At 45.7% G+C, this 25350-nt stretch overlaps 7 protein-coding genes across 10 annotated transcripts; 5 read left to right on the plus strand and 2 right to left on the minus strand.

The window, feature by feature from the left end:
* The first annotated feature begins 9 nt into the window (after positions 1–9).
* SmydA-7 (SET and MYND domain containing, arthropod-specific, member 7) lies at positions 10–2040 on the plus strand. 2 transcript variants are annotated; one of them, XM_070212945.1, is made up of 4 exons: positions 10–214; positions 272–343; positions 406–1669; positions 1891–2040. In XM_070212945.1, the coding sequence occupies exons 2-4, from the start codon at positions 291–293 to the stop codon at positions 2038–2040; spliced, it is 1467 nt and encodes a 488-aa protein (XP_070069046.1). In that variant the 5' UTR covers positions 10–214; positions 272–290. The 2 variants fall into 2 exon arrangements, with proteins under 2 accessions (XP_070069046.1, XP_016996758.2); XM_017141269.3 differs by having other exon boundaries at positions 10–343.
* Positions 2041–2243: 203 nt separating this feature from the next.
* SmydA-6 (SET and MYND domain containing, arthropod-specific, member 6) lies at positions 2244–4251 on the plus strand. Its single transcript, XM_017141268.3, has 4 exons — positions 2244–2387; positions 2454–2582; positions 2643–3771; positions 3829–4251. The coding sequence occupies exons 1-4, from the start codon at positions 2323–2325 to the stop codon at positions 4000–4002; spliced, it is 1497 nt and encodes a 498-aa protein (XP_016996757.2). The 5' UTR covers positions 2244–2322; the 3' UTR covers positions 4003–4251.
* Positions 4252–5892: 1641 nt separating this feature from the next.
* LOC108057152 (uncharacterized protein KIAA0930 homolog) lies at positions 5893–11162 on the plus strand. Of its 2 annotated transcripts, XM_017141303.3 has the most exons (7): positions 5893–6504; positions 7466–7632; positions 7696–8118; positions 8174–8621; positions 9217–10494; positions 10610–10759; positions 10814–11162. In XM_017141303.3, exons 1-7 carry the CDS (start codon positions 6387–6389, stop codon positions 10852–10854), a joined length of 2625 nt encoding a protein of 874 aa, XP_016996792.3. In that variant the 5' UTR covers positions 5893–6386; the 3' UTR covers positions 10855–11162. The 2 variants fall into 2 exon arrangements, with proteins under 2 accessions (XP_016996792.3, XP_016996793.1); XM_017141304.3 differs by lacking the exon at positions 9217–10494 and having other exon boundaries at positions 5897–6504.
* Positions 11163–11285: 123 nt separating this feature from the next.
* On the plus strand, positions 11286–17001 carry fat-spondin (extracellular matrix protein f-spondin). Its single transcript, XM_017141296.3, has 5 exons — positions 11286–11570; positions 14207–14601; positions 14662–15123; positions 15604–15829; positions 15884–17001. Exons 1-5 carry the CDS (start codon positions 11384–11386, stop codon positions 16900–16902), a joined length of 2289 nt encoding a protein of 762 aa, XP_016996785.2. The 5' UTR covers positions 11286–11383; the 3' UTR covers positions 16903–17001.
* tef (teflon) lies at positions 11768–14137 on the minus strand. Of its 2 annotated transcripts, XM_070212206.1 has the most exons (4): positions 13658–14137; positions 12560–13596; positions 12327–12506; positions 12095–12259 (listed from the first exon to the last, which is right to left on the minus strand). In XM_070212206.1, exons 1-4 carry the CDS (start codon positions 14013–14015, stop codon positions 12242–12244), a joined length of 1593 nt encoding a protein of 530 aa, XP_070068307.1. In that variant the 5' UTR covers positions 14016–14137; the 3' UTR covers positions 12095–12241. The 2 variants fall into 2 exon arrangements, with proteins under 2 accessions (XP_070068306.1, XP_070068307.1); XM_070212205.1 differs by having other exon boundaries at positions 11768–12506; positions 13658–14135.
* A 494-nt stretch (positions 17002–17495) lies between the features above and the next one.
* On the minus strand, positions 17496–20687 carry LOC108057124 (general transcription factor 3C polypeptide 3). The gene has a single exon (XM_017141261.3). The coding sequence runs from the start codon at positions 20548–20550 to the stop codon at positions 17935–17937; it is 2616 nt and encodes an 871-aa protein (XP_016996750.2). The 5' UTR covers positions 20551–20687; the 3' UTR covers positions 17496–17934.
* Positions 20688–20703: 16 nt separating this feature from the next.
* Positions 20704–25319, plus strand: Mov10 (Mov10 RISC complex RNA helicase). Its single transcript, XM_017141262.3, has 4 exons — positions 20704–20858; positions 20918–21060; positions 21115–21983; positions 23311–25319. The coding sequence occupies exons 1-4, from the start codon at positions 20832–20834 to the stop codon at positions 24846–24848; spliced, it is 2577 nt and encodes an 858-aa protein (XP_016996751.3). The 5' UTR covers positions 20704–20831; the 3' UTR covers positions 24849–25319.
* Positions 25320–25350: the final 31 nt, after the last annotated feature.

Raw genomic sequence — 25350 nt, forward strand, 5'->3', positions numbered from 1 at the left:
TTCGAAAAATTAAGTGAAAAACCGATCGGCTATGTTAGTTCGGCATCACCTCCTCCAAACGACTGAGTCTATAAATAAATCACCGTCTCGTTCGAGCTACGCACGCAATTAGCGAAAGTACTTAGCCAAACGACAGGGCTCCTGAAAAAGAGGGAAATTCCTCCTCGACCAGCAACACCGCCGAGTATATTTATAATTGCTCAGTGCGTTTTGGGTGAGTAAAAGAACCAGAAGCCCAATCGAATCACTGACTGAATAGTTTTCTCGCCAGGCAACAACACACGTAATCGATGCAAGAATTTGGCGAAAATATTCAGCAGGTTCACAACGAGAAGTTGGGCAGGTGAGTTAAGCTAAACTTCTCTTCTAAAATCAATGTAATTAATAATAGTAATTATTCTTTAGGCATCTGGTGGCTGGCATAAACATTGAACCGGGCGACACTGTTTTGGAAGAGCGGCCCTTGCTGGTGGCTCCCCACTGGGAATGTCACCAGCTGAAGTGCGCCCAATGCCTTCAGGAATCCTATGTGATGTGTCGACAATGCCAGGTGTTTCCCCTTTGCATGGACTGCAGCCAGCATGATGAGTTTGAGTGCGAGTTCTTCGCCAGCGGTGGAGGAAAAGACATCTGCAAGGATATTCTGGTGAAGAACTATGGGATATGTGGACTCCTTAAGCTGCTCCTCCTGCTGGAGAATCCCGACTCGAAAGCCGATTGCGAAATGCTCATGGATGTGCCGGTGAATCTGAGTGATTATCGCGATGGTGAAGGCATGTGGCAGGAGCACGAGGAGCAGGTGGTGCGTCCACTGATGGAGAGTGGCTTACTGGCGGTTCTACCCACTCAGCAGTTGACTTCGGATGTGCTGCATGCCCACTGCATTCGGATTGACAGCAATTCCTTCGAGGTGACCGCCAGGGATGGTGATACCTTGAAGGGAGTTTTTGTTTGTGGAGCCAGCTTACCACATCACTGCGTTCCCAACACGGTGGTGGCCCTGGATGAGCAGTTCAACATGAAGCTGTATGCGGCAGTTCCACTGCAGCCGGGTGATATTATATACAACTCGTACACGAATCCCTTGATGGGCACCAGCCAGCGGCAGCATCAATTGCGGATGACTCGTCGATTGGAGTGCACCTGCTCGCGCTGTCTGGATCCCACTGAAATGGGCACTCACATGAGCAGCATGAAGTGCAGGGAGTGCGAGGGATTTGCTGTATGTGAGATAGATGCCAATGGAAGGCTGGGAGATTGGCGTTGCCCGGATTGTAAGGCTCTTCTAACCGCTGCCGAGGTCCACGAGCTGCAGGCCGAAGTGGGTTCCGCTTTGGTGGAGGCCCGGGGTGAACTGCCGGTCTATGAAAATCTCCTGACCCAATTTGGACCACTGCTTCATCCCAATCACTTTATGCTGCTGGACATCAAGCAGAACATTGCCAGTATTTTGCGAGCGGCGGCCCTGATGAACTCGATGGAGCAGCCATGCAAGAAGCTCCTAGCCCGCCGCGTGGAACTCTGCTCCGATCTGCTGCCCGTCTGCCGGGCTGTCGTCCCAGGCATCTCCAAGCTGTACGCCATCGGTCTGTTTGAGTATCTGCTGGCGCTGGTGGAGCTCGTGGAGCTGCAGTTTGCCGAAAGTGATCTGGATAAGAAGGAATATGTGGTAAGTAAAGGGAATACATTTTTTATACCTGTTACTCGTAGAGTAACGTCCGTCTGTCCGTCCGTATGAACGCTGAGATCTCGGAAACTACAAAAGCTTGAAGGTTGAGATTTTCCACACATATTCTTGGGCTTTCTACGCAGCGAAAGTTTATTTCAGCCGAGCGCCACGCCCCCTCTTGATTTTGAACTGGGAAAATACTTAATGGATTTATTTTATAGGCCCATTTGAGGACCGCTAGTCTGGTGGCCAAGGAGGCAATGGACCTTCTACGCTTCGAGCCGGAAAACTCAGCGGAGGGCTATCTTTCGGACCGGATTTCCATGGAGCTGGAGCGCATTGATTCCGATCTGAAGAAGTACGGACGATAAAATGGATCCTCTAAGCGCATCGTAGCTGCGTTGAATTTTAGATGTAAACTAAATTAGATTAGTCGAATGGATGAGATGTTTTTCCTTCTTCAGCTGTTGCCACTTTTACAATGTGTGTTCGTTCTGGGCGACACGGTTCAACGTTTGGGCGGCGCTGGGTGGGGGAATCATTGACCAAGAAATAAATAAAGAATTGTCGTTCAATTAAAAATAAGTTGCCAGCTTGTCGCCGGTTGTAGTTGTCAGTATGCCAAAGGTAGCCAAAGGGAACGGGAACCGAGAATGGCTGCAGTAACGGATGATTTTACTAAGAAGTGCGAAATCAAGCAGAATGACACGCTGGGCAAGTGGGTTTTACAATGAAGTACATACTAAACCTCTTCTTAAACCCATTGTATATTTAATCCTTAAAGGTTCGTGGTCGCCCGGTGTAATCTTCGTGCTGGCGAGACCCTCCTGCTGGAGCAACCCATTGTGGTGTTGCCCCAAATGGGCGATCGACGCTGCTCCAAGTGCTTCAGGCTCACCGAGAGCTTTTGCAGGTGGGTGGGCCTAATATAAGTGACACATCCTCATCTCTGATTCTTATGTAAGCTCTTTAGAAAGTGCCGCCTTTTGGCCTTGTGTGAGGACTGCGAAGATCACGACGCTCGCAATTGCCAGAAGCTGATCGAAATGCGTCCCTCGGAGGCGCAGGTGGCAGTTCTGCAGGGCAAGGAGCATACCGAAGTCCAGGCGGCCCTAAAATGTTTGCTATTGAGGGAGCACCAGGAAACGCAGCCTCTGTACGAGGAGATGACCCAAATGGAAACCCAACTGGGGGCCAGGAAGGGCACGGAAATCTGGAAAAACTACAACGAACATGCTTTTGTTCCTCTTGAAACTGGCGGAGTGCTGGCGAAACTGAAAAGTGGAGCAGATGAGGATCTTGTGCAGGGTCTACTGGGCATCCTGGACGTCAATGCCTTTGAGATCAGGGCTCCGGAGCCGGGTGGCTCCATGAGAGGATTGTATCGCAGGGCGGCCCTGTTCCCACACAGCTGCATGCCCAATCTGCAGACCGCCATTGATGACGACCGGAGGATTAAGGTGTTCACCAATCGGTTTATAGCCGCCGGCGAGATCCTCTACAATTGCTACACCAACATCCTTCTGGGCAGCGAGGAGCGACGGCAAATCCTCAAGGAGGGCAAATGCTTCGACTGCTCCTGTCCACGTTGCCAGGATCCCACCGAGCTGGGCACCCACATGAGCAGCTTCATCTGCAGCCAGTGTTCCTGCTCCGGCGGCTATATAATCCGCCAGCCGGAGACGGGAATCTGGCAGTGCCTCCTTAATCCGGAACACACTTTAAAACCTGAGTTCGTATCGAATATGCTGGAGCGAGCAAAAGAGGAGATATTCCATGCGAGGGATGATATCTACAGGTTGGAGCTTCTGTTGGCTAAGTTAACCCGACTGCTTCATCAGAACCACTTCTTAATGCTGGACATAAAACAAAACATTGCCTCCATCCTGCGTCAGATTCTTCAGAACATATCCCATCGGCCCAATAAAAAGGTCTACGAGCGGAAGATTCGTTTGTGTCAGGAGATCCTATTGGTACTGAAGGTCATAGCCCCCGGAATATCCAGGTTAAAATCTATCGCTCTCTATGAACTGGCCAACACGCAGGCCGAATTGGCCAGAAAGCTGTTCAGCGAGCAGGAGCAGAGTTCCAGGGATCTGCTGGTGGGATAAAATAAAAATTATCCTTAAATATAAACCACTAATTACTTTTCTTTCTAGGCGGAATTGGAACAAGTGGAAATCATGCTACGGGAATCCCTGCGAATGCTTCTATTTGAGCCCTTGGCCACTCCAGAGGGTCAGCTATCGCGCACCATGCTCAGAGAGCTCAAGGAGCTGCAGGATGATATAAAGAATCTTCAAGAATCTATTGAAGATGTGGTACATCAGTAAAAACTTGCGCCGTCGCAGTACAAGGCATTGCAATTTCAATTCAACAAGAGCTATTTTGGACATTTTAATTTAATATATTACAAAGCTTTATATAAATAAAAATGTAACGTACACAGGAAAAAATGTATCAGATATTCAAAAAATACAAAAAAAGCTTTTCCTTGGACTGGTTTGAAGAATTATATTTTCTAACATATCAAAGAAAGTTAATTGAACACAGGAACAAGAAACTGAACTTTGTGAAATTTCCACGAACCATTTCTAGTTTTCCCTGATAATTAAGTTAATTAACTTAACTAATTTAAGGTACTAAGTTTTAAATCAGCAAAAGGTTTTTTCCAGTTAACTTGTTATCTGAAAAGTTTTAAATAGAACTTACAATGAGAATTTATTTCCAAAAACCAAAACACGTGTATGTTTGGTGCTTATTCTGTCTGAGATTAACATTTCGTTTTCAGCTAAACATTGACCTCTGCTTTGCGCTATCAACGTATTGGGTATTTTTGTACAGGGTATTTTAATAGGAATATCAATTAAAATAATATTATTTTTCATGTATATCTTATTATACAAAAAGTGCTATACATTTTAAAAAGGACTCATATACGAGCATTAAAAGAAAATAAATATCTTAAATATCAAGAAGAATAAAAAAAACATCTACATTGGATGTTAATGACTATATAATAAACAAATGCGTTTAATAGGTAGCTCAAAGTCGAAATTTAATAATGAATATTATTACGCCTTGGGTATAAAAAGGGGCCGTTTTTGGAGCTGACTTCAGTTCGAAAATTTTAATCAACATGAAACTATTGGTGAATAAGCTTAGCTGTGGAATAAGAAACAAAAACCTCAATTGATTTACTCTTTAGATTGTCTTGCTTGGCTTGGTGGCCTTGGTGGCCGCAGTTTTGGCAAGACCTCAAGAAGAATTTGGTGGTCAGCAAGGATACGGCGGTCAGGAACAACTCGATGGACCTCAATACGCAGGCCCTCGTTACGAAACCACTCAGTACCCGCTGTATAATGCATAATAATTAAAAATCCAATATTATTAATCCAAAAATTAAAAACTTTTTGTTTGTCCGAGTATAATAATACTACTATGCGTAATAAACTTTAAAGCCAATGCGCACCGCCTAAAACCCATATTTTTGAACTTTTTCTTTCTGATTACCCTAATGATTACTCTAGTGGAAAAATATATTTTTTTATGGTGAATTGATTACATGGGGGTCAAAATTTGTCGAAATTCTGATTACGTATTGGCGATTTGCCCAATAAATAAAGAAAAATGTACTTCAGCTCTTTTTAGAATCTTTAAGCCGTCATAAAAAACCCGTTACATTAAAATTGATTGAAAAAAAATATTTTCTTGAAATCAGTAAAGTTTAATTAGAAAATCACCATAGTTTTTAGAAGAAACTTTTATACCCTTGCAGAGGGTATATAGAAACAGTTCGCGCAGAGTAAAAAGCTATTGACATGAACCTTTCCAAATCTTATCAGGAGCACCCAAATATCATGGAAATTAGAAATAGTTCGAGGAAATTTTTGGCTGTTCACCAGTATAATTTGTCCGAAAGATAGCTCGATTTGGAAATATTTGACATGAAACAGCTCATGAGCTATACCGTAGCTTTCTCAAATAATTATAAAAAATGTGGAGGAAGCAACCAAATGTTGCAACCCCAATTGGCATATTTTCAAAACCGGTCCAAAAACATGTCTAATCTTCTTTGGCTTCATTTATTTATTTATGTATTGAAAACATTGTTTATAAGCTCAAATTCAAATTCGATAACCGCGATAAGCTCTAGTCGAAAAGCCGCAAGTTTAGTGCTATCGTTTCATTTCCTGGTTTTGCAACACTCAAATATTTTTATTTACGTTTTTCTTTTGGTTGTATTTAACAACAAAAGCTCAAGAGCTAGACAAAAGAGTTAAGTTAACAGGGAATTTTCGACAATTAAATATAAATAAATCAATGAAGCAGTGAAATTATGGGAACAGCTGATAACTGAAGGTGCAGATGGGGGATACTCCGCGGATAAGGGAGAAAACAACCCCCAAGAGGAGAACGCGAAAAAGGGTGCGCGAGAGTTGCTGCTCAGTTTAGTTGCGATTTGCTCGTGCCGAGATAGCAACTGCTCTCCTCCGCGGAATAAATTTTCAAACTGCAAAAATAAGAGAAAAACAAATCGCGGAGCAACAACAAATGCTGAAAAACAGAGATCGTCAGTAACAGCAACCCCACCCCCCCGCAAAAGCCGTGATGCCGTGGACGTTGTGAAATAGTAAATCACCTTCCATCATCTCTCACCATTCCGCATCGACATTCGTCATCCGGCAGCGCGGAACCGTGGAAATCCCCCTTTAGGATGGCCCTCGCCAGCGCCGCAGCCGCCCTGCTGAAGGGCTCCCAGACTCCGCTGCAGCAGCTCCTGGAGGACATCAACTTCCAGCGCACCAAGGAGATGCGCCAGCTGCTCAAGGACGGTGGGTATCCCGATTTTTCCTCTACGAATTGCAGGGAAAATTTGTCTACATTTGCACTTTATCGATTTGTCGCACACACACACGCGGGGCAACCCCCAAGGATGTGTGTGTGTGTGCTTGCGGAAAACCGCCCCACTTTTTGGGCCAACCTCTTTGTTTTCCTTTACATAAGCGGCTTTTACTTTTATCGGGCCAAGTGGCAGGATGGGAAAAACAGCAAACAGCTGTTCACCTGTCGGTCAAAATCAGCATCCCCCAGTTCTCATGGGTCCTCTCAATTCTTATAAGAAAAAAGGCTCTAAAATCCTATTTATTTACACATATATTATTATATTCTGAAATCCCAAACATCTCAATTTATCTTTTACCAAAAATTTGTGATTCCTAAACTTCAAGACAAGTCTTTTACCCATCCAACTCCTTTGATAATAAAATAATAATAAAAGATCCAACTAAGCCAGATTATCCTGCAGGTTACATGGGTCCTCTAAATCATAATAAGAGGCAAATGGAAAAGAATCTCAGGTTTAAGAACATTATTATTTAAAAATTCCATTTCGTAACTAAATAACTCATTATGATATAGCATTATTTTGGAAATAACCCATCCTATTTTTGTATATTAAGATCCCATATATATCAATGTACCTTCCTGATATTTAAGTCCAATTTAAATATAAGGGAAAATACCTTCTTTATATTCTAGAATTTAGTACCTTCATAAATTTTCATTTTATAAAATGTCACTAAAAAGTCTCAATTATAGAACAGAAAATCTTATTTTGGACTGAAAGTTTTGTAACAATTTGAATTTATTTCTTCCTTTGACTTCGTATACAGAATATCATAGAAGATTTTAAAAAAAAAGTTGATGAACTACGAAAACTTAAATTAAATATATAACATTTTTATTAAATTTACCAACAAACCATTAAAACCATTATTGAATCCCCTCTTCCAGATGGCGGCTTCGTGGTCCTTCAGGGCACAACATACTGGACGGACCTGTTCGTGCGGCACTTCCTCTTCCAGACAGAGACGGAGAACAGCATCGATTCGGATGATTTGCTCTTCTTTGTGCGCAAGAAGCACGTGAAAAGCTCCTCGCGCCACATGCCAAAATTTGAGGTACGCTCACCTGTTTTTAACACCTTTAACCATTAATCTAAATACAAAATATTCCCAAAACAGACTGAGGTGGAGGTATTCCGCAAGGACTCGCGTAAACTGCCCATCGGCGATCCTGATGTGGACTGGGAGGAGACGGTTTACCTGAACATGGTCATCCACCAGTTCGACTACACACTCACACTGGCCATTTGCACCAGGACTTCGCCGAAGGAGCTGCAGGTGCTGCGGCGTCATTCCCAAAGGGTTTACGCAAGTCCCAGTCGACGCAAAATGGACACGAAAGGCGAGGGTGAGGAGATCACGTATCCGCACATCTGCTTCATGGTGGACAACTTCGATGAGGTGTTCAGCGACATCCTGGTGCGCGATGGGGAGATGGTGTGCGTGGAACTGGTGGCCAATGACAAAGATGGAGCTGTCCAAGGGGTGATTTTCCTGGGATCCATACGCTATGATGCCTTGAAGAAGGTCTATGATGCGAGGGTAAGTATAGATACCACCCAGAATTTACATATTCTAATCATCGGGTTTTTTCCAGCAATCTAGTTTGAGTTCCAAGGTGGCGCAGCGCATGTCCTTTGGCCTCTTCAGCAGCGGAGCCGGCGTCCAGACGCGCTGTGAGTTTGTCCGCATGAAGGGACCGCAGGGCAAGGGCCATGCCGAGATGGCGGTCACGAAGCCAAAGGGCTCCGGCGTGGAAACGCCCACCAGCGAGCCGGGATTCTGCGCCACCGACATGTGGGACGAGTGGGAGGAGGAGAACGACGACTACTGCACTTACCGCCACCAGCGACGTCTCAGCGATCCGAGTGCCAATCTAAATAACTTCTCACGCTATGGATGGCGCACCAAGGGTGCGAATAACCAGGACATGGTGGGCAGCGGCACGAGTTCCAGTGTGGGAGCAAAGGCGCGATCGGAGAACGAGGGACTGGACTCGCTGGCCAGCGAGGTGTCCGAGATCGAGGCCGGCGATCTGCGCGATGGTCAGTTTGAATCACCATTTATTTACTATATCTTCATTTGAGCATCCTTTAGTTGCATGATATCTTAAGAATTATACAATGCTTGTAGTTTGTTATCGTAGTTAATTTCCGCTTGCTCCTTTCATTTCCGTTCATATTCCTGATTTACTTCTCGTAATGTGTTGTGGTTCCATTGATTTTCCTTTTACAAACTTCCAACTATCGAATTTATATATATACTTTATATGTGCCCCTAAAAAACGACTCTTAGAGTATATATATAAAGAAGAACACCCAGACATTGCCGAGAAAGCAGGACAAATAATACACTCAGGACAACCAAAATTATATTCCGTTTGGCTTTTGTTTTGACACAGAATGTTGGTTTTCAAGGAGGGACTCGTTCATCACATCCCTATTACCATCCCATATTCCCAAATCCCCTTTAGAAATTATATTTTACGTGGTGGTGGCTTGATTGTATATTTAGTAGGCATCCCATCCCCTAGCTTTTTGTGTTTCCCTATTCTTTCTGTTGCGAATTTACCTCTTAAGTTGCTTAAGTGTCGATGTATATGCTTTTAAAACGCCAAAACCGATCTATATCTACTTGTAGATCAGCAACGTCCTGCTTTCTCGGCCTCCGCGGCAAAACTGCACCCAAATCCGAACTGCGAGACAAACAAACTAGCGACTGGTGACCCAGAAAAGCTGTCTCCCAGTGAGAGTAGTTCCGCTCCAGTGGCCATTCCGGCTGTTACTCCGCCGCCACTGAGTGCTGCCGTAGAGGTAACCGTTTCCGGAGAAACCAATGGATCTGGAAAGAGCTCAACCACAACGGGCTGCAATTGTTTTGGCGGCAAGAAGTGCAAGAAGCGCTGGGCGATGGCCAAAAATACCGACACACCGGAAATGTCCGAGGTTTACTGCCCCAGCTGCGAGGATCCGTCCAACGAGTCGCCCGCCTGTCTGGCCAAGATGCCCGACAAGCGGCCCACGCGTCTCAAGCCGAAGCCCACCAGCATCCTGAGTGTGGAGAGCGAGCTGGTGGTTGGCAAAAGGAGCAGTTTCCGCCTGCCGTCGGAGGGGAAACGCAAGCAGCAGGGCGGCAGCATCACGAGGAGCGCCTCCCTGAGCGCCGCCGATCGCAGGACCAGCCTTCCGGTGGCCACCAAGAAGATCATTCCCCCAAGACTGCGCACGGGTAAAGCCAAGGATGTGGAGAAGGATAAAAACAAGGAGAACGACAAGAAGTCCTCGAATCAGAAGCTCAACGGCTCGTCCTCCAACTTTCTGGCCAAGATGTCGCCCAAGCGGCTAAAAGGCGGCAAGGACAAGGATGGAGACAAGGCAGAAAAGCCGAAGGACAAGGGCAAATCGGTAGCTGAAGCCAAAAGCAAGGCAGTCAATAATAATAATCCAAAAACGGAGACGGAGACCACCTCCAAAACCGAGGAATACGAGCTGGCCGACGATGCTACCTCCTTGAATGGTAGCGAATCTGAAGGAGCCGCCAAAATGGCCATCCTGAGCGAGAGCGACAGCAAGCTGATGATCAGTGTCCGTGGAAGGGAAGAGCTGCCCGTGGTGGAGTCACCCAAGTCGCCAACCAAACGCAACTTCGAGCAGTGTGTTCGCACGCCTGTGGAGCCGGAGAATCATCCGCTGCAGCCGAACGAGAACAATGAGAACGATGTAAGCAAGGTGATCTCGCCCACGGAACTCACGCCCATGCTGGATGTGGCCAATGGCAACCAGGAGGCGAGTAGCACTCTTCCGCGTACAGCCAAGCAGGCGCATGTCAGCAAGATGCTGCATTTGGTGCCCAAGCGGCGGACTCCCGATGGCACCAACATCTACTACTGGTGTGATGTGCCCAAGAAGGCAATTAAAGGTTATATCTAGAGTTTTCTAACGTGTGCTTCTTGTATACTTTAAATGCATGTATTTAGTTTTGTATATAGTTATGCTTAAACACTACTGATCTTGTTTCTCTTATATACTTTTAGAGCTCGACGATGGCGCCTATAATCCCCTGTGGACCAGTCGAGGCTTCACGCAGTCCTTTCACTTCTGGAAGGAGAACAGAAGACAGCAGTCGACGCCGCTCAACGCATTCCTCACCTATGTGACACTGCCCTGGTGGAGCATTGCCAAGGGTAAACCATTCGAATATACTTTCCAAATCCTCACTCATCAAACTCTTTTTGCAGACCTCTTGGATCATCGGGAGACGCCTATTCTGACCTTTTAGTATTAACCTAATTTGCAATTGTGATTTATTACCCTATGCTTTATATAGTTCTCACATCTATTCCCTATTTACCGATCGAATGCCAACCGTGTGATCAGTCTCCTAGTTTGATTTATTAGTATATCTGCTTTGTTCTCGACCGAACGTTGAGTTTCCTAAAGCGCAGAGCCAACCTACAAATTTATAAACTACGATAGTGAACACTGTTACCGATGATATGGAAATATATAATTGTAATATTATTTGTAAATTGTACGGCAACATTTATACCACGAAATATATACCAAATAGAGAGATAAATTAATCAAGGAGCAGGCTGATTGAGGAAGTCAAGACCACCTCAGTGAGTGATGTTTTGTAATCAGAGTTCCCGAAGCATCCGGCATCGGGTCGCCGTACGACTTGAAGATTGCTCTATCGCCTCTCCGGCTCGATTAGTCTGTTTTTGAGCCTCGCCTGGAACGGTCGTCTGCTGCAGTTGAGCCCAGATTTCAAGTCAAGTGATAAGGCGGGAAACAAAGCACTGGAGATGGGGCAATCGCTGCCGCTGCTCATCCGCTTGATCGTCGTCGTCTGGCTGACAATTAGTACGGTCACCGCATGTCCCCGGGCGCCCACCCACTTGAACCACGGTCGACGCACACGCGGCGACAATGGATACAAATTAATTGTGGCCGATGGACCCAACGGATATGTGCCGGGCAAGACGTATAATTGTAAGTCGGAAAGGTAGCAGCTGGTTTCGTAATCAGCGGGGTCACTTGAGAACTAAAAACAAGAGCCATCGGGGCGATAAGGGAATTCAGAGCATATGGGTGTCCATCTTCTGAGCTCAACTCAGATTTTGATAATGCTATATGTATTATGTGGCTAATCTTCATCACTTAATTGGTTTTTTTAATGATGGAAGATGTGAAATGTTGTTATTTATTTATAACTCAAAAATAGAATAGAATGGTTACAAAATATTTAATTTAATAATTTTATAATTAAGATAACTTGACAGTCTTTACTTTTAAATGACAGTAAAGCAACTTTAGCTTTAAACTTGAACAGAAAAATGAATTTCTCTTTGACAACTACAAATCAAAGTGTAGCGTTTGACAAAAAGTACAACTTTAACTAGGAACCTTCTCCTTTTCTTCCTCTAAATGAATTCGCATATGTTTATCGTAAAATCCCTTGTGCTTGAAGCATTTAGCGCATACTTTGCAACGGTACAGCATGGGATTGTGACTCAGCAAATGCTTCTTGTAGACTTCTTCAGAGGAAAATACTTCGTCGCAACTTTCGCAAAAGTATGCAAAATTAATTGGCAAAAATCGGAATAAACTTAGATAATGTTCAGTGGAGGCCGGCAGAGTTGTCTTCTTGAAAATCTCATATTTCATATCTTTGTGCCAAGCTGAAATCAAGTTAATAATGCGTTTCATTTCTGTGTTCGTCAGCGTGCACATTATCGCCGAGTTTACTTCTGTAGTCAGAGCGGAAACCATAAAAGAAGTGTGTTCTGGCGACTTCACACTTCTATTGTTCCAAATGGAATCGTACTTGCTGTAGATTTTACTAAACTTGGCAGCCTTCTCGCGCAATTTCTCCAACTCGTCCATCTTTATCCTGCCCTCGTAGCTTTCGTCTAATATTGCTGGCAACTGAAAGGGATCAAGATATTAGATGGGAATCGTGTTAATATTTAATTACTTACACCGATTTTTTTCAAAAGTGTATACAAGTTATTATAAGTTGCATTTTTGTGACTGGTGAGACCCTTTTTTATTATAGGCTGGACAAACACCTCCAATTTTTCAGGTTTCGCATTTTTGTTTTCAGTACTATCATTAGATATCTCTATTTTGTTTTGTGTATTGATTGCATTTAGTTTGAGACTGATGCTTTGCTCCTGATTAAGCCTCAGAATCTTTCTTTCTCTCTGTTGCTGATCGTGATTCTCATAAGGAACTATTTTTATCGACTGTTTGTTAGTTTGTTGTGGGTTGGACGATGTGTTTGCACTGTCTTTTACCTTAAACAAAGTCTTTGGAAGTGTATTAAGAGGTGTTTTTAATGTGAGGGCAGGAGAACTTGGTTTTTTGTCTAGTTTTCCCACTTGGGGCTCAACAATCTCTTTAATAACTCTTTTTGGTTCTGGTTTAGAAGTAACTACACTATTTTTAATGGCATGTTGAGCCTTAAATAATGTCTTGGGAAGTGTTTTAAGAGTTGGCAGGACCTCCACCTGCTTTATTTGTAAGGGAGATGATTTTCTTTTTTTCACCACTTCACCTTGGTTAGCCGGTTTGGCGATGTGGACTACTTGTTTCTCCACAGTTGAGGAGGTGTTAGCTTGAAGATTCTCAGCTGTTTTCTTCAATGCCAAAGTGACATGTGCCTGGGTTAATGTAGACTTCCTTACACTTAAATTTGATGGTTTCGGTGCTGGTTTAGGAGGAGTTTGATAGGTATGCGTGGGTATGTTCTCTTCTTGCAGAGGTTCGCTTATGGGGAGATTGCTGCTGGGTTTCGAAGGCTTCATTTGAAACGGATCCAGCAAATCGCCTTTAATGGCTTGTAGGATGCGGCTCTTTACCGAACTCATTTGTTTCCTCGACTTCCTGGCTATGGAATGGCTTTTCAGGTCGCATATCTTCAGGAATTTCCCCGCATTTTCAGTCTTGTTGCGAGGTCCTTTGAAACCGTGATGTTCCACCTTAGATTCCTTCTCTTCAGGCGGATTGAGTGCAACTGGGGGTTAAGTAATTGGATTTAAATGATACTTTTGAAGGAAGGGCACCTAGTTACTTACGTTTTTCGTGGCTATCGTTGGAGTCATCCTGGAAACCCTTGAAGGCCACAGATTCCTCAGATTCTGCCTGCACCCCGGAGTCGCCGCCGCTGCTGCTGTTGCCCCCCGTGGACTGAAATTCCTCCTCATCGGACATCAGCTCCTCCACGCTGTACACGTTGTGCTCCTTGGTGAAGTGCAACTGGTCCACATGCGCCCACTGGAGGTGTCTCAAAAACTCCGGCAAATGGGTGAAAATGTCCCGGCAGAAGTGACAGTAAATCGCCAGCATATTATCACTGGGCGAGACCACCACGTCGCCGCACTTTTTCAGGTCGACGCTCGAACTGCCCGTCAGCATGTCCAGAAACGAAGCCATTGTTTAAATCTAAGAATTAACAATTAAAAACGGAATTTAAACAAAACAAATACAAATTGCGCGTTGTGTGACGAAAGCGAGACAGCTATAGTGTTGATTTCAGAGTTGCACAAAGCGCCAGCGATATTTGTTTATCGATATATATATTTTTTTTATCGGAATTTAAATTTGATTTTGAAATATTTTTGCAGTGCTGCTACTTGGCTCCCGAACTCATACGAAAATTCAGCATTTCACCCACTTCACCATCGCCGCGGAGGCTCACACCGGAGCACGACGTCCCCAGGCGGCCAGTCCCAGACGAGTGGGTCGCTTCCAGCTGTTTAGTGACTCGCTGACCCAATTCAACGATCGTTGCGTGAATACGGTTTCCGAGGCGGATGATCTGCCCAAAACGGAGGTCCAGGTGATGTGGGTGGCTCCGGAGGCGGGTTCCGGCTGTGTTTCTCTGTCCGCCATGGTCTACGAGGGTCCCCGTGCCTGGTTCGCCGACGATGGTAATCTATCCACGGTGATTTGTGAACGAAAACCGGATGCAGCTGCTGCCCAAAAGGAATGCTGTGCCTGTGATGAGGCCAAATATAGCGTGAGTTTAAGGAATCTATAGGAGATTACTGACAATTCAAGATTTCCATCCCATTTCCAGTTCACTTTCGAGGGCATCTGGTCAAATGAAACCCATCCCAAGGACTATCCCTTCGCCATCTGGTTAACCCACTTCTCAGATGTCATTGGCGCCTCGCACGAATCGAATTTCTCCTTCTGGGGCGAGAACCACATAGCCAGCGCCGGATTCCGTTCCCTGGCGGAATGGGGTTCCCCCACGGCTCTGGAAACGGAGCTGCGCGGCAATGGACCCAAGTTGCGCACCCTGATTAAGGCCGCCGGCTTGTGGTATCCCCATGTCAACCAGAACACCTCCGCCAAGTTCCGTGTGGATCGCAAGCACCCGAAGGTTTCCCTAGCGTCTATGTTTGGTCCTTCGCCCGACTGGGTGGTGGGCATCAATGGACTGGATCTCTGCACCGAGGATTGCAGCTGGAAGGAGTCGCTGGACATTGATCTTTATCCCTGGGATGCGGGCACTGATAGTGGCATCTCCTATATGGTAAGATTATATGATATCGATTATAAAATCGATAGGGCCATGTAAATTACATACCCATATCGTTTTTACATGAAATACTCTATTCGACCAGATCAACTTTACCTGGCCGCATATCAAATAAGAATTGATCTTAAATATTGTAAAATCGGTCTACTTTTCATATCGATTTTTGTTGGGAGTACCTACTCTTATTTCAAAGATCGAATTCCATAAATCTTCCTTGATAGTCACCCAATTCGGAGACTCAACCTCAACAATCACGTTCCCGTAAAATCGATATGACCATGTAAATTTCAGATCATGCAAAACCCATATCGTTTTTACAAGAAAAACTCTTTTCGAGCAGATCAAATCTACCTGGCCGCATATTAAATAAGAATTTATCATAAATAATGTAAAACCGATCTACGTTTCACATAGATTTTTTTTTTGGATGTACACCTATTTCAAAGATTTAATTTCATCAATCCCCCTTGATAGTCACCTAATTCGGAGACTCAACCACCGGAAAGGATGTACCGCATCACCACCATGTATCCCGAGGATCCTAGGGCTCCCTTCTACAATCCCCACAGCCGCCAGATGACTCCTTTGGCCAAGTTGTACCTGCGTCGCGAGAAGATTATCTCCCGTAGCTGCGATGATGAATTCCTGCAGGCCCTCCAGCTGGAGGTGTCCGATGATGCCGAGGAGCAGGACACCAGAGGTGGGTTAGGTGTCCTAGAACCAAGTAATCTAATCTAATTATTAATTTTTCCAGCCGAATGCCGGGTGAGCGACTTCTCCGCCTGGAGTCCCTGTTCCGTGAGCTGCGGCAAGGGCATCCGCATGCGCAGCCGCCAGTATTTGTACCCCGCTGCCGCGGATCAGAGCAAGTGCGCCCGCCAACTGGTGTCCAAGGAAATGTGCGTGGCCTCCCTGGCCGAGTGTCCCAGTGGCTCATCATCCCAGCAGTCCAGAGATCGCGATGAAGATGAGGGCGAGAACCTGGCCAACTCGCAGTCTTCGGTGGGCGACAATGGCGAGGGAGCCGGTCTCTGCAAGACTTCCCCGTGGAGCGTGTGGTCCGACTGCTCCGCCAGCTGTGGCATCGGGATCACCATGCGCACGCGCACCTTTGTCAACCACTTGGGACGCAAGCGATGCCCCCACATCACGGTGGTGGAGAAGAACAAGTGCATGCGGCCGGAGTGCAAGTTCGAGGAGGTGGAGCTGCCCGATCCGCAGTGTCCCACCACCCAGTGGAGCGATTGGAGTCCCTGCACCTCGACTTGCGGAAAGGGCGTGACCATTCGCACCCGCCAGGTGCTTCTAGAGAATGGACCCCTCAAGGAGAACTGCACGCGACGGTTGGAGCTGCACCAGCAGAAGCCGTGCGTTAATCCCACCGACTGTCACATAAATGCGGAGCAGGCCAAGGATATTTGCGTCCAACCACCGGATGTGGGTCCCTGCAGGGGCACCTATATGCGCTATGCCTACGATCCGCATGGCCAGCGATGCGGTGCTTTTACCTACGGAGGATGTAGGGGAAACCGGAACAACTTCCTCACGGAAAACGACTGCCTGAGCACCTGCAGTGCCGTCAGATCTTCGAGAGCTGAGCAACCCAAGGGATGTGTCTTGTCCGAATGGTCCACCTGGTCATCGTGTAGTGTTCCTTGTGGCGTTGGAGTCTCCGAGAGCCATCGCTACGTGGTCAGCGAGCCCCAGAATGGCGGACAGCCTTGCTCCAAGCGCCTCACCAAGTCGCGTCCCTGCTCCATGCCGGCGTGCTAGATTAGAATCGAATTCTTAATACTCCTTCTTGTAAATGTACTCCTTCTGAGAGCTTAAAAAAAGATATTTTCAATAATAAAGTTTTAATACAACATACTATCATTTCTTGTAGAATAAAAGGGTATATTCTATTCGTTGAAAAGATGGTAAACTTAAAGTATTCGAGTAAGAACCAATTCATTAAGGTAACCTATCTTAATTTTAGCCTTTAAATTGTCATTAAATGGGACTATATTAATAATCTATCTACTTCTTCTTGATCACTTGTTCTAAATGTAACTCCTTCTGAGACCTTAAATAAGGTATTTTCAATAATAACGTTTTAATACAAAATACTAACATTTCTTGTAGTATAAAATATGGTTTTAAAATCCTCTGTGGTTAACTTAAAATTAAAAGCAATTCTTTAAGATAACTAAGCTCAATTTTAGTCATCAAATTATCATCAAATGGGATTATGATAAGAATCTATCTACAAAACAAGTTACTGGAAATACGACCTACTAAAGTCCCTTAACAGAAGTCAAAGTATTGGTCAGTTTTACCAGAGGCATGACTAAATTTTAATTTTACAATTGATAAGACAGGGTATTCTTGGTATTCCCCTGTATTGTTTTCTTATCGGTATAATTGCGACTCCTAGCTGTTGTTTTATTTCAGTACGAACAGAAACTTCAGTCGTTTACAAAACACCAAGTTGTAAAGTCAAATTAAAGTGCTTACTTAATTTAAAGTTTACATTTTAAACAATAGAAATGGGATCTAGTTTGCCAAAAGAAAGGTAAAAGTGATAGAGAATTTAAAATCTACGGCAATCCAAAGAAAGTGATGTGGTTCGATTTCTAGAACTTTCTTCTAAATTAGTTACTATTCGTTTGAATATAACCCAATACAATATTACAAAGAAGAATCTTTAGTTATACGAAAACAGGTTTCAATTTTTATGGAACGTGCTTATGAATACAAAGCTATTTACACCATTTAAACCTAGTACTCAGGGTAGTTACATATTCCTTACATACACCACTAAGATTAGACCACACAGTAACGCATCAGGTACTGTCGCGCCTTCCACTTGTTCCCATGCGCCCGGTAGATCAGGTGCAGGTTGAAGGCCACCTCGTGCTGCAGACCCAATGTGGATTCGTGCTCGGCAATCAGCGGATGAACGGGCACGGCCAAAGCCTTTTCATAGTACTCGACGGCCAGGTGCAGGATATTCGCCTGGTGGTAGATCCTCCCGATGTTGTAGAAGATCTCCTGCTGGGCGGGGCAATCGACGAAGTCCTGACCCGCCGATCGCAGCTCCTTGTAGCGCTGGGCGAAGGCCACCGCCTGGGCCACCGAGGCCGACTTGCGCAGCACCTTCTTTTGCAGCGAAAGTTGATTAAAGGCCACAGCTATGCAGAGAGCCACCAGGGCATCGGGATTCTCGCGCAGAATGGGCATGTAAATATTCAAAGCATACTTGAATGAAGCGCAGTTCAAATGATAGTGACCCTGGAATATCCTCATCGGTTTGGTGTCCACCGGATGGCGTTGCATCAGACGCCGCATGTAGCGATAGTAGCGCACCTCGTCGCCCTTTTGGATCATCAGCGAGAGCATGTTCCACAGCGTCGTCTGGCTGGGCTGCTTGGCGATCAGCTCGCGCAGATAGGAGAAGGCTATCGCACAGTCGTCGTTGTAGTAGCAGGTCAGCACCATAATCCTTTCGATCTCGTGATGGTAGTAGGTGAATCTCTTGGTCGTGACCATGGCAAAGCAGATCTTCTCGGCGGCGCTGTGCATGCCGTGCTTGAAGGCCGTGCGCACGAGCTCCTGGAAAAGGTTAAACTCATCCTTGACGGTCAGATCGGAGGCCTCGGTGGCGGCGTTCTTCCCAGGATCCTGTAAATCCTGCTCCGCTGAGCTATCCACCGCCTTGCTGCGCATCTGAATGATGGTCTTCAAGCTCTCTGAGTTGTAGGCACTGCCTCCATTGGCAGCGGCCATCATCTCCTCGCGATTGTACAGCTTGATGGAGTGGCGACTGAGTAGGGCATAGCCCACGTCCAGGAACTCCTCGATGCGCCCGATCTGCTGCAGCATTATACAGCGCTCGTACAGCAGGCGGGCAATCAGCGGCTGGCCCTCCGCCTCGCCAGGCTGCTCCAGTGCCTGGACGGCCTCCTCGTGACGCCCCTGCTGTTTAAGCAGCGCAGAGAGAGTAAACCTCGCATCGTAGCAAAAGGGAGCCAGCTGGACGACCCTCTCATAACTCTGTATCGCCTCATTGGTGCGATTCAACTGGCGCAGGCACTCCGCTTGCCGCAGCCACACGAAAGCGGGGCACTCGACGGTGTCGCCATCGGTGATGGGACTCATCAAAGCAATGGCCTCGGCGTACTTGTGCTCCTGCATCAGCGCCTCCGTGATGTCCATATAGAGTTCCACGCGATCAGTGGTTAGCGCAATGTGCTCTTGGACATTTTGTATAAGATAACCGAGTAAATGATGAGCCCTCATGTGGATGAGACTGACGCAGAGTTTGGCCCTCAGCTCGGGCACATAGTCGTCGGGTATTTCACAGAAATATATGAGCTCCAGGCTCTCCTCCTGGTCGTTCTCCAGCTCAAAGTTGGTGCGCTCGCGCAGGCAGCGCAAAACTTTGGCATATTGCTTGTTTAGGATGAGGAGTTCCAAATAGATATTGATATCTTCGAGGGTGAAGCGGCCACCGCAAACGGTGTAAGCCCCCTCCATGGCCTCCAAAGCGAGCGTGTGCTTCTCCAGCACATGAAAGTAGCGAGCCACATTCTTGGCTGTATTCAAACACATCTTCCACTCATCCGGCGGCATTAAAGGCAGCATTTTTAAGTAAGTAAACATCGAGGCATTCGTTTCGCCCATTTTCTGCAGCAGCTGCGCCTTCCGCAGCCTCAATTGATACACCTTGGGCAGCATCTTAATGGCCTTGGTGTAAATCAAGCGGGCACGAGCGAGATTTCCCTGCTGGACGAGCAGATCGGAGACCCTGATCCACATGTCCCGATCCTGGGGATTCAAATGCGCGGCTAGCGTTGAAAAGTTCAGGAACTTGACCTCGTCGCGATTCTCGTAGATCTCGGCCAGCGTGTAGAAGGGTTCGCTGGCCAGTGGATTCTGTCGGATGATCTCCATGCAGATGCGTTCAGCCGTTTCAAAGCGCCCGTAGACGAAGCTCAGGTTGGCCTCGCCCATGAGTCCCTGGAGGGCGGTGCTCAGCTGGCTCTTGCGGAAGCCACCGCCTCCTCCGCCGGAACGACCACTTCCAGAAGATTGTTCTTGGGGAGCTTTGGCCTGTGCCGAAGTGCTGGGCAGTTCCACGTTCCCGGAGGCGGTTGTCGCCTCCAGGGGCTCCTCCTCCTCGTCCTCGTCGCTGGCCTCCAGCTTGGTGCAAAAGTCTGGGAACTCCAGGCACTGGACACCCTGCACATAGCGCTTGATTAGGGCTCCCTCCTCCTCGTCCGCCTCGAAACTCCGCCGCTCGCCGCCTTCCGCGTCGCAATCGATGATGTCCACCACGCGCAGCGGCTCCGTCTCCTGGAACTGCTCCAGCTCGTTCTCCGGCACATCGTTGCTGTCTATCTCCTCGATCAGGACCTCGTTCGAATCGGAATCTCCCATTTTCCGTAAAATAAAAATAAAACCCTTTTGTAAACAAATCTAGGAATTAGAGATGAACTTAAAACAGTGCTGCTAGCAGAACAACTATCGATTACAATCGATAGCTTAAGATCACTGTGTAGCGCGCAAGCTTAAACACAATTTGTCCATCTCTACACCGAAAACAACGGAACTTTAAAACTCCGCGAATGTTTTTTTCTTGGAAAAGCTGCGCTGCTTTCTACGTTTTCGTTTCAATTTATGTGATTTAATCTGTGTGATTTACTTTTAGCAAGAGAACCATGCACGGATCGGAGAATTTGGAGTTGGTGAGTGGTTTTAGCTAGTTACATATTGTTAGTAGGTGCTTAATTATTGCGATTTTCAGCTGGATCGCCAACTTTCTTATATAGCTAAGAATGCAGAGAATTGGCTTAAAAAGAAGGGAACTACTTTTATTTTGGGTCCCAAAACACAGGATATTGACGATCAGAAAGTTAAGATATGTGATCCTTTGGAGAAAGAAAAAAAGTGAGTTGTTTGGTACAGTTTTCTATGCCCCTATTTCATGGAAATCTCCTTTAGACTTCTAGCACTGATGCGCAATTTACCGCATTATCCTCCAAGTTCCGAAATGTTAGAAGCCCTGATTACCGAATTCACCGATGCAGATCTCTGCGACACAAATGCAGTGTTCGCCGAGTATTTGCTTACTAAGCGCCTGGAGTTCTACAACGTTTGCGCCGTGATGCAATCGCTGCTCACCATTGAGGATCTGTCCACGATGCAGCTGTACGCCCAACTGATTCAGCAGGATGTGGCTGTGCAGCGGGTCTCCAAGCTGCGCTATAGGATTGCCCTGAGCACCACGGGTGTGAATGCGGAGGATGTGGTGGCCATAAACTTGGATGATGTGGTCCTGGTGCCCAAATCCAGCCTGGCCGCCTCTCCGCTGCCCAAACAACTGGTGCTGGCTTTGTTGCCACATCCTCACGAGGCTTTGGAGATGAAGGATCCTATGCGCCGCCATGTGGCCAGTGTGGAGCAGGTCAGTCGCACCTCCGTGCACATTCGCTTCGGCCGTGGCAACTGCCCCAAGGAGGAGGAGCTGCTCGGCCAGCGCTTCTGTGTGATCATCCGCTCCAGGCGCACTCCAATGAGGTATATGTACCGCGCACTCAAGCTGCTCCAGGAGAGCCCGCTGTTGCGCCGCTACCTTTTCCCCTTTCCCGGCTGGTTGACCCAGATGCTGGACAAAAATATGATCCACATGCGCGACTGCGCCATCCTGCCCAGCTGGATGGAGGCGAAGCCACCAACCCAGCCTGCACCTCTCGCCTCGCTCAGCCTGCTGAACACTACCATCTATTCCAACTCGGAACAGCTGCAGGCGGTGCAGAGAATTGTCGCGGGACCAAGTCCCCAGGGACCCTACATCCTGTTCGGACCACCAGGTGGGAAACAATATAATTAGGGTGTTCAATTGCGTTGCAAACTTTGTAAAGTGTAAAAGTGTAAATCAATTCCAACTACAATTTCTATACAAAATAGTTTTAAAGGCCTACTTTTGAAAACTATTTTGTATAGAAATTGTTGTTGGAATTGATTTACACTTTTACACTTTACAAAGTTTGCAACGCAATTGAACACCCTAAATATTTATGCTTATTATTGATATTGTAAGCTTGTTCTACACCTACAAATGCATATTTAAAGCTCAGAAATGCATTCATATTTACAAATGTTATTAGTCATCGGTCATGTCTCTGGTGACAATGGTGACAATGCTGAATCTGCAGAAATATGCTTACATGTTGTACTTTGAGATACAGAACAATTGCAAAATTAAATTGTACAATGTACATTGTAAATAGAGAAGAGAAGGAAATGTAGAACAGGCTTAAAATATAATTGTATAGCATATACAAGAGATATTGCTAAATTCCAAAATTTTAGGCTCTTGGTTGTTATATTTTTTAAGGATATAGCTAAATTCCAAAATTTTTGGGTCATACTATCGGCTGTAAGGGTATATATTTAGTAAGGGCTTACAAAATATAATTTTGATAGAGAGTTTTCTATTTCCGGCTCGTAGATCATATATACATTTACATTTACATTATACATTTTTTTATGACACCTATGTTTTTTTACGTTGTTGAAAATACTTTTTATTCACGCAACTCAACATTAAAAACATCAAGCTTCAATCTAAATTATTATAATAGGACCTATAAAAAACGGTCAGTAGCAAATTTCACCCAGAACGGATTGACATAAAAATCTAAATAAATCACATAAATTGTGGGGTACAAATTAGAATAATAGATAAAGAAATTCCAATTAAAAAACTAATTTAAAAGGAAATGATTTAGTTTTGAATGATACTGTCATTGATTTAAATGGTTTTTTTTTAAAGAAAATTCTTTAGAATCCCAATATAAACTCTATATATTCACTATAACTAATACCACTACTTTACTAACCAGGCACTGGGAAGACCACAACTATTGTGGAGGCCAAATTTCAACCAGAAAAAAAATCTAAAAAAATCACATTAATTTCTAAAGTAACTAGAAGCCGCGTTTGAATAATTTGAATAATAGATCATGAAATTTCAATTTAACAAGAAATGATTTAGTTTTAAGTGAAACTGTCATTGATTTAAATGGTATTTTTTAAAGAAAATGCTTTAGCATCCCAATATAAACTCCTTATATATAAGGTTTACCATTTATGGTGTACCTTCCCCATAACTAATATCACTACTTTACTTTACAGGCACTGGCAAGACCACAACTATTGTGGAGGCCATTCTACAGCTGCGCCTTCAGCAACCGCGAAGCCGCATCCTCGTAACCGCCGGTTCGAACTCGGCCTGCGACACGATCGCCTTGAAGCTCTGCGAGTATATCCACAGCAATGCCCGTCTGCGGGACCACTTTGAACGGCAGGAGCAGCCGGAGGCGAATCACCAGTTGATCCGCGTCTTCTCCCGCTCGATTCACCACAAAGGACTCAAGTCCGTGCCGGCATTGCTGCTAAAGAATTCCAACTGCTCGAAGAATGTCTACGAGCACCTTGGAGTTTCGCATATACTCGAGTACGGCATCACCGTGGCCACGCTCTGCACCGTGGGACGCTTGGTCACCGACAATCTGGGCAAGCACAACTTCTTCAGCCACATCTTCATCGACGAGGCGGGCGCCGCCACCGAACCGGAGGCTCTGATCGGCATCATGGGCGTCAAGAAGACGGCCGATTGCCATGTCATCCTGTCCGGAGATCACAAGCAGCTGGGCGCTGTGATCAAGAGCAATCGGGCTGCCTCGCTGGGATTGAGTCACTCCCTCATGGAGCGACTCCTCCGTTCGGATATTTACAAGTTGGACGAGAATGGCAACTACGATCGCTCTCTGCAGACGCGTCTGCGTCGGAATTATCGCTCCCATCCGGAGATTGTGCGCCTGTTCAACGAGCTCTACTACAACGGCGAGCTGATACCTCAGGCGCCGGCTGCGGATGTCAATCTAGCTGCTAACTGGAGCCTTCTTCCCAATCCCCTCTTCCCGATAATCTTTCAGGCCACCCATGGAGTGACCAAAAGGGAGCAGCACTCGACTAGCTCCTACAACCAGCTGGAGGCTCAGGTGCTCTGCTGGTATGTCAAGCGACTGATGAGCGATGGCTTGGGAAGGGGAAAGATCGTAAAGCAGGAGGACATAGGCATAGTTGCGCCTTACACAGCGCAGGGTAAACTGATTACCCAGCTGCTCCAGAGCCAGGGACACCCCAACGTGGAGGTGGGCAGCGTGGAGACTTACCAGGGCCGCGAGAAGCCCATCATAATTGCCAGCCTGGTGCGTTCCTTTGCCAACATGGGATTCATGCGCAATCCTCGTCGGGTGAATGTTCTCCTCTCACGAGCCAAGGCACTGCTGATCCTCGTGGGAAACCCGGTCACTTTGCGCTATCACCGGGACTTCAAGGCCATTATAAAGGAGTGCAAGAATCAAGGCACCTATCTCTTCAAGAAGAAGGGTTTGCAGCAGAGACCGCAATTCCTGCCGGACATCGATGAGGATACATCCGATGAGGAGTCGAGCAGCGAGTGTGAGGACGAGGAGCTCACTCCTTGGTACGCTAGGATGCCAAAGGACATCAGTCTGACCATGGAGAACAAGGAAACTGAAGCTCTAAGCCAGAAACTGTCGCAGTTATCCATACAGAAATCGGACAGGATCGTTGTTCACTCGAACTTTCTCAAAGCCTGCGCAGCTGCGCCCAAAATAACTAAACTAAAACTGCAGGAAATGTGAGTTTAGACTTATTTATAAACCCTAGACTAAAATTAAGTTAAGACAGACTCCGAAAAGTTCAAAGTATGAGATTATCCTCTAGAAGAGAAGAAAGGAAGGGAAATACCTACTTAGCCCTTAGTTTTCTAAGCTTTTTTCCCATCTGTAAAACAGAATATGTTGTATTTTTTTTAATATAAGCTTCTGATAACATTTATCGCTTAATGCAGTCTAAGACTATGCGTTACCAAGATATTTCATTTAATGCCCTGAAAATGAAAGAAGAAAAACACTCGATATAAGATTTGCGTAAGAAATGGACCAATCAAATCCAAACGTATGAGTTTTCATGAATGTTAAGTCAACTTCGACGTTTTAAACCAAGTTTTATATTCAACCAAATCGATGTGAATGCGCATTATCGTATTATATATATATATATTTAAGCAGTGTCTATATAATTAGTAAAACGATTACAAAATACAAATACAATGGAGTTGCTGCGTTAGGTTTTGAAAAATGT

This window comes from Drosophila takahashii, chromosome 2R (genome assembly GCF_030179915.1).
Source record: "Drosophila takahashii strain IR98-3 E-12201 chromosome 2R, DtakHiC1v2, whole genome shotgun sequence".
In the NCBI taxonomy this organism is placed as follows: Eukaryota; Metazoa; Arthropoda; class Insecta; order Diptera; family Drosophilidae; genus Drosophila; species Drosophila takahashii.

Excerpts from the sequence above, each read along its gene's own strand:
- SmydA-7 (XM_017141269.3), top strand. The coding sequence starts at position 291 with ATGCAAGAATTTGGCGAAAATATTCAGCAGGTTCACAACGAGAAGTTG. Across the intron at positions 344-405 it reads CACAACGAGAAGTTGGGCAG|GCATCTGGTGGCTGGCATAA; the intron begins GTGAGTTAAGCT and ends ATTATTCTTTAG. Across the intron at positions 1,670-1,890 it reads TGGATAAGAAGGAATATGTG|GCCCATTTGAGGACCGCTAG; the intron begins GTAAGTAAAGGG and ends TTTATTTTATAG.
- SmydA-6 (XM_017141268.3), top strand. The coding sequence starts at position 2,323 with ATGGCTGCAGTAACGGATGATTTTACTAAGAAGTGCGAAATCAAGCAG. Across the intron at positions 2,388-2,453 it reads CAGAATGACACGCTGGGCAA|GTTCGTGGTCGCCCGGTGTA; the intron begins GTGGGTTTTACA and ends TAATCCTTAAAG. Across the intron at positions 2,583-2,642 it reads CTCACCGAGAGCTTTTGCAG|AAAGTGCCGCCTTTTGGCCT; the intron begins GTGGGTGGGCCT and ends TAAGCTCTTTAG.
- LOC108057152 (XM_017141303.3), top strand. The coding sequence starts at position 6,387 with ATGGCCCTCGCCAGCGCCGCAGCCGCCCTGCTGAAGGGCTCCCAGACT. Across the intron at positions 6,505-7,465 it reads GCGCCAGCTGCTCAAGGACG|ATGGCGGCTTCGTGGTCCTT; the intron begins GTGGGTATCCCG and ends CCCCTCTTCCAG. Across the intron at positions 7,633-7,695 it reads GCCACATGCCAAAATTTGAG|ACTGAGGTGGAGGTATTCCG; the intron begins GTACGCTCACCT and ends TTCCCAAAACAG.
- fat-spondin (XM_017141296.3), top strand. The coding sequence starts at position 11,384 with ATGGGGCAATCGCTGCCGCTGCTCATCCGCTTGATCGTCGTCGTCTGG. Across the intron at positions 15,124-15,603 it reads ATAGTGGCATCTCCTATATG|TCACCTAATTCGGAGACTCA; the intron begins GTAAGATTATAT and ends CCCCCTTGATAG. Across the intron at positions 15,830-15,883 it reads CGAGGAGCAGGACACCAGAG|CCGAATGCCGGGTGAGCGAC; the intron begins GTGGGTTAGGTG and ends TAATTTTTCCAG.
- tef (XM_070212205.1), bottom strand. The coding sequence starts at position 14,015 with ATGGCTTCGTTTCTGGACATGCTGACGGGCAGTTCGAGCGTCGACCTG. Across the intron at positions 13,597-13,657 it reads CAACGATAGCCACGAAAAAC|TTGCACTCAATCCGCCTGAA; the intron begins GTAAGTAACTAG and ends CTTAACCCCCAG. Across the intron at positions 12,507-12,559 it reads CACTTTTGAAAAAAATCGGT|TTGCCAGCAATATTAGACGA; the intron begins GTAAGTAATTAA and ends GATCCCTTTCAG.
- LOC108057124 (XM_017141261.3), bottom strand. The coding sequence starts at position 20,550 with ATGGGAGATTCCGATTCGAACGAGGTCCTGATCGAGGAGATAGACAGC.
- Mov10 (XM_017141262.3), top strand. The coding sequence starts at position 20,832 with ATGCACGGATCGGAGAATTTGGAGTTG. Across the intron at positions 20,859-20,917 it reads GATCGGAGAATTTGGAGTTG|CTGGATCGCCAACTTTCTTA; the intron begins GTGAGTGGTTTT and ends TGCGATTTTCAG. Across the intron at positions 21,061-21,114 it reads CCTTTGGAGAAAGAAAAAAA|ACTTCTAGCACTGATGCGCA; the intron begins GTGAGTTGTTTG and ends AATCTCCTTTAG.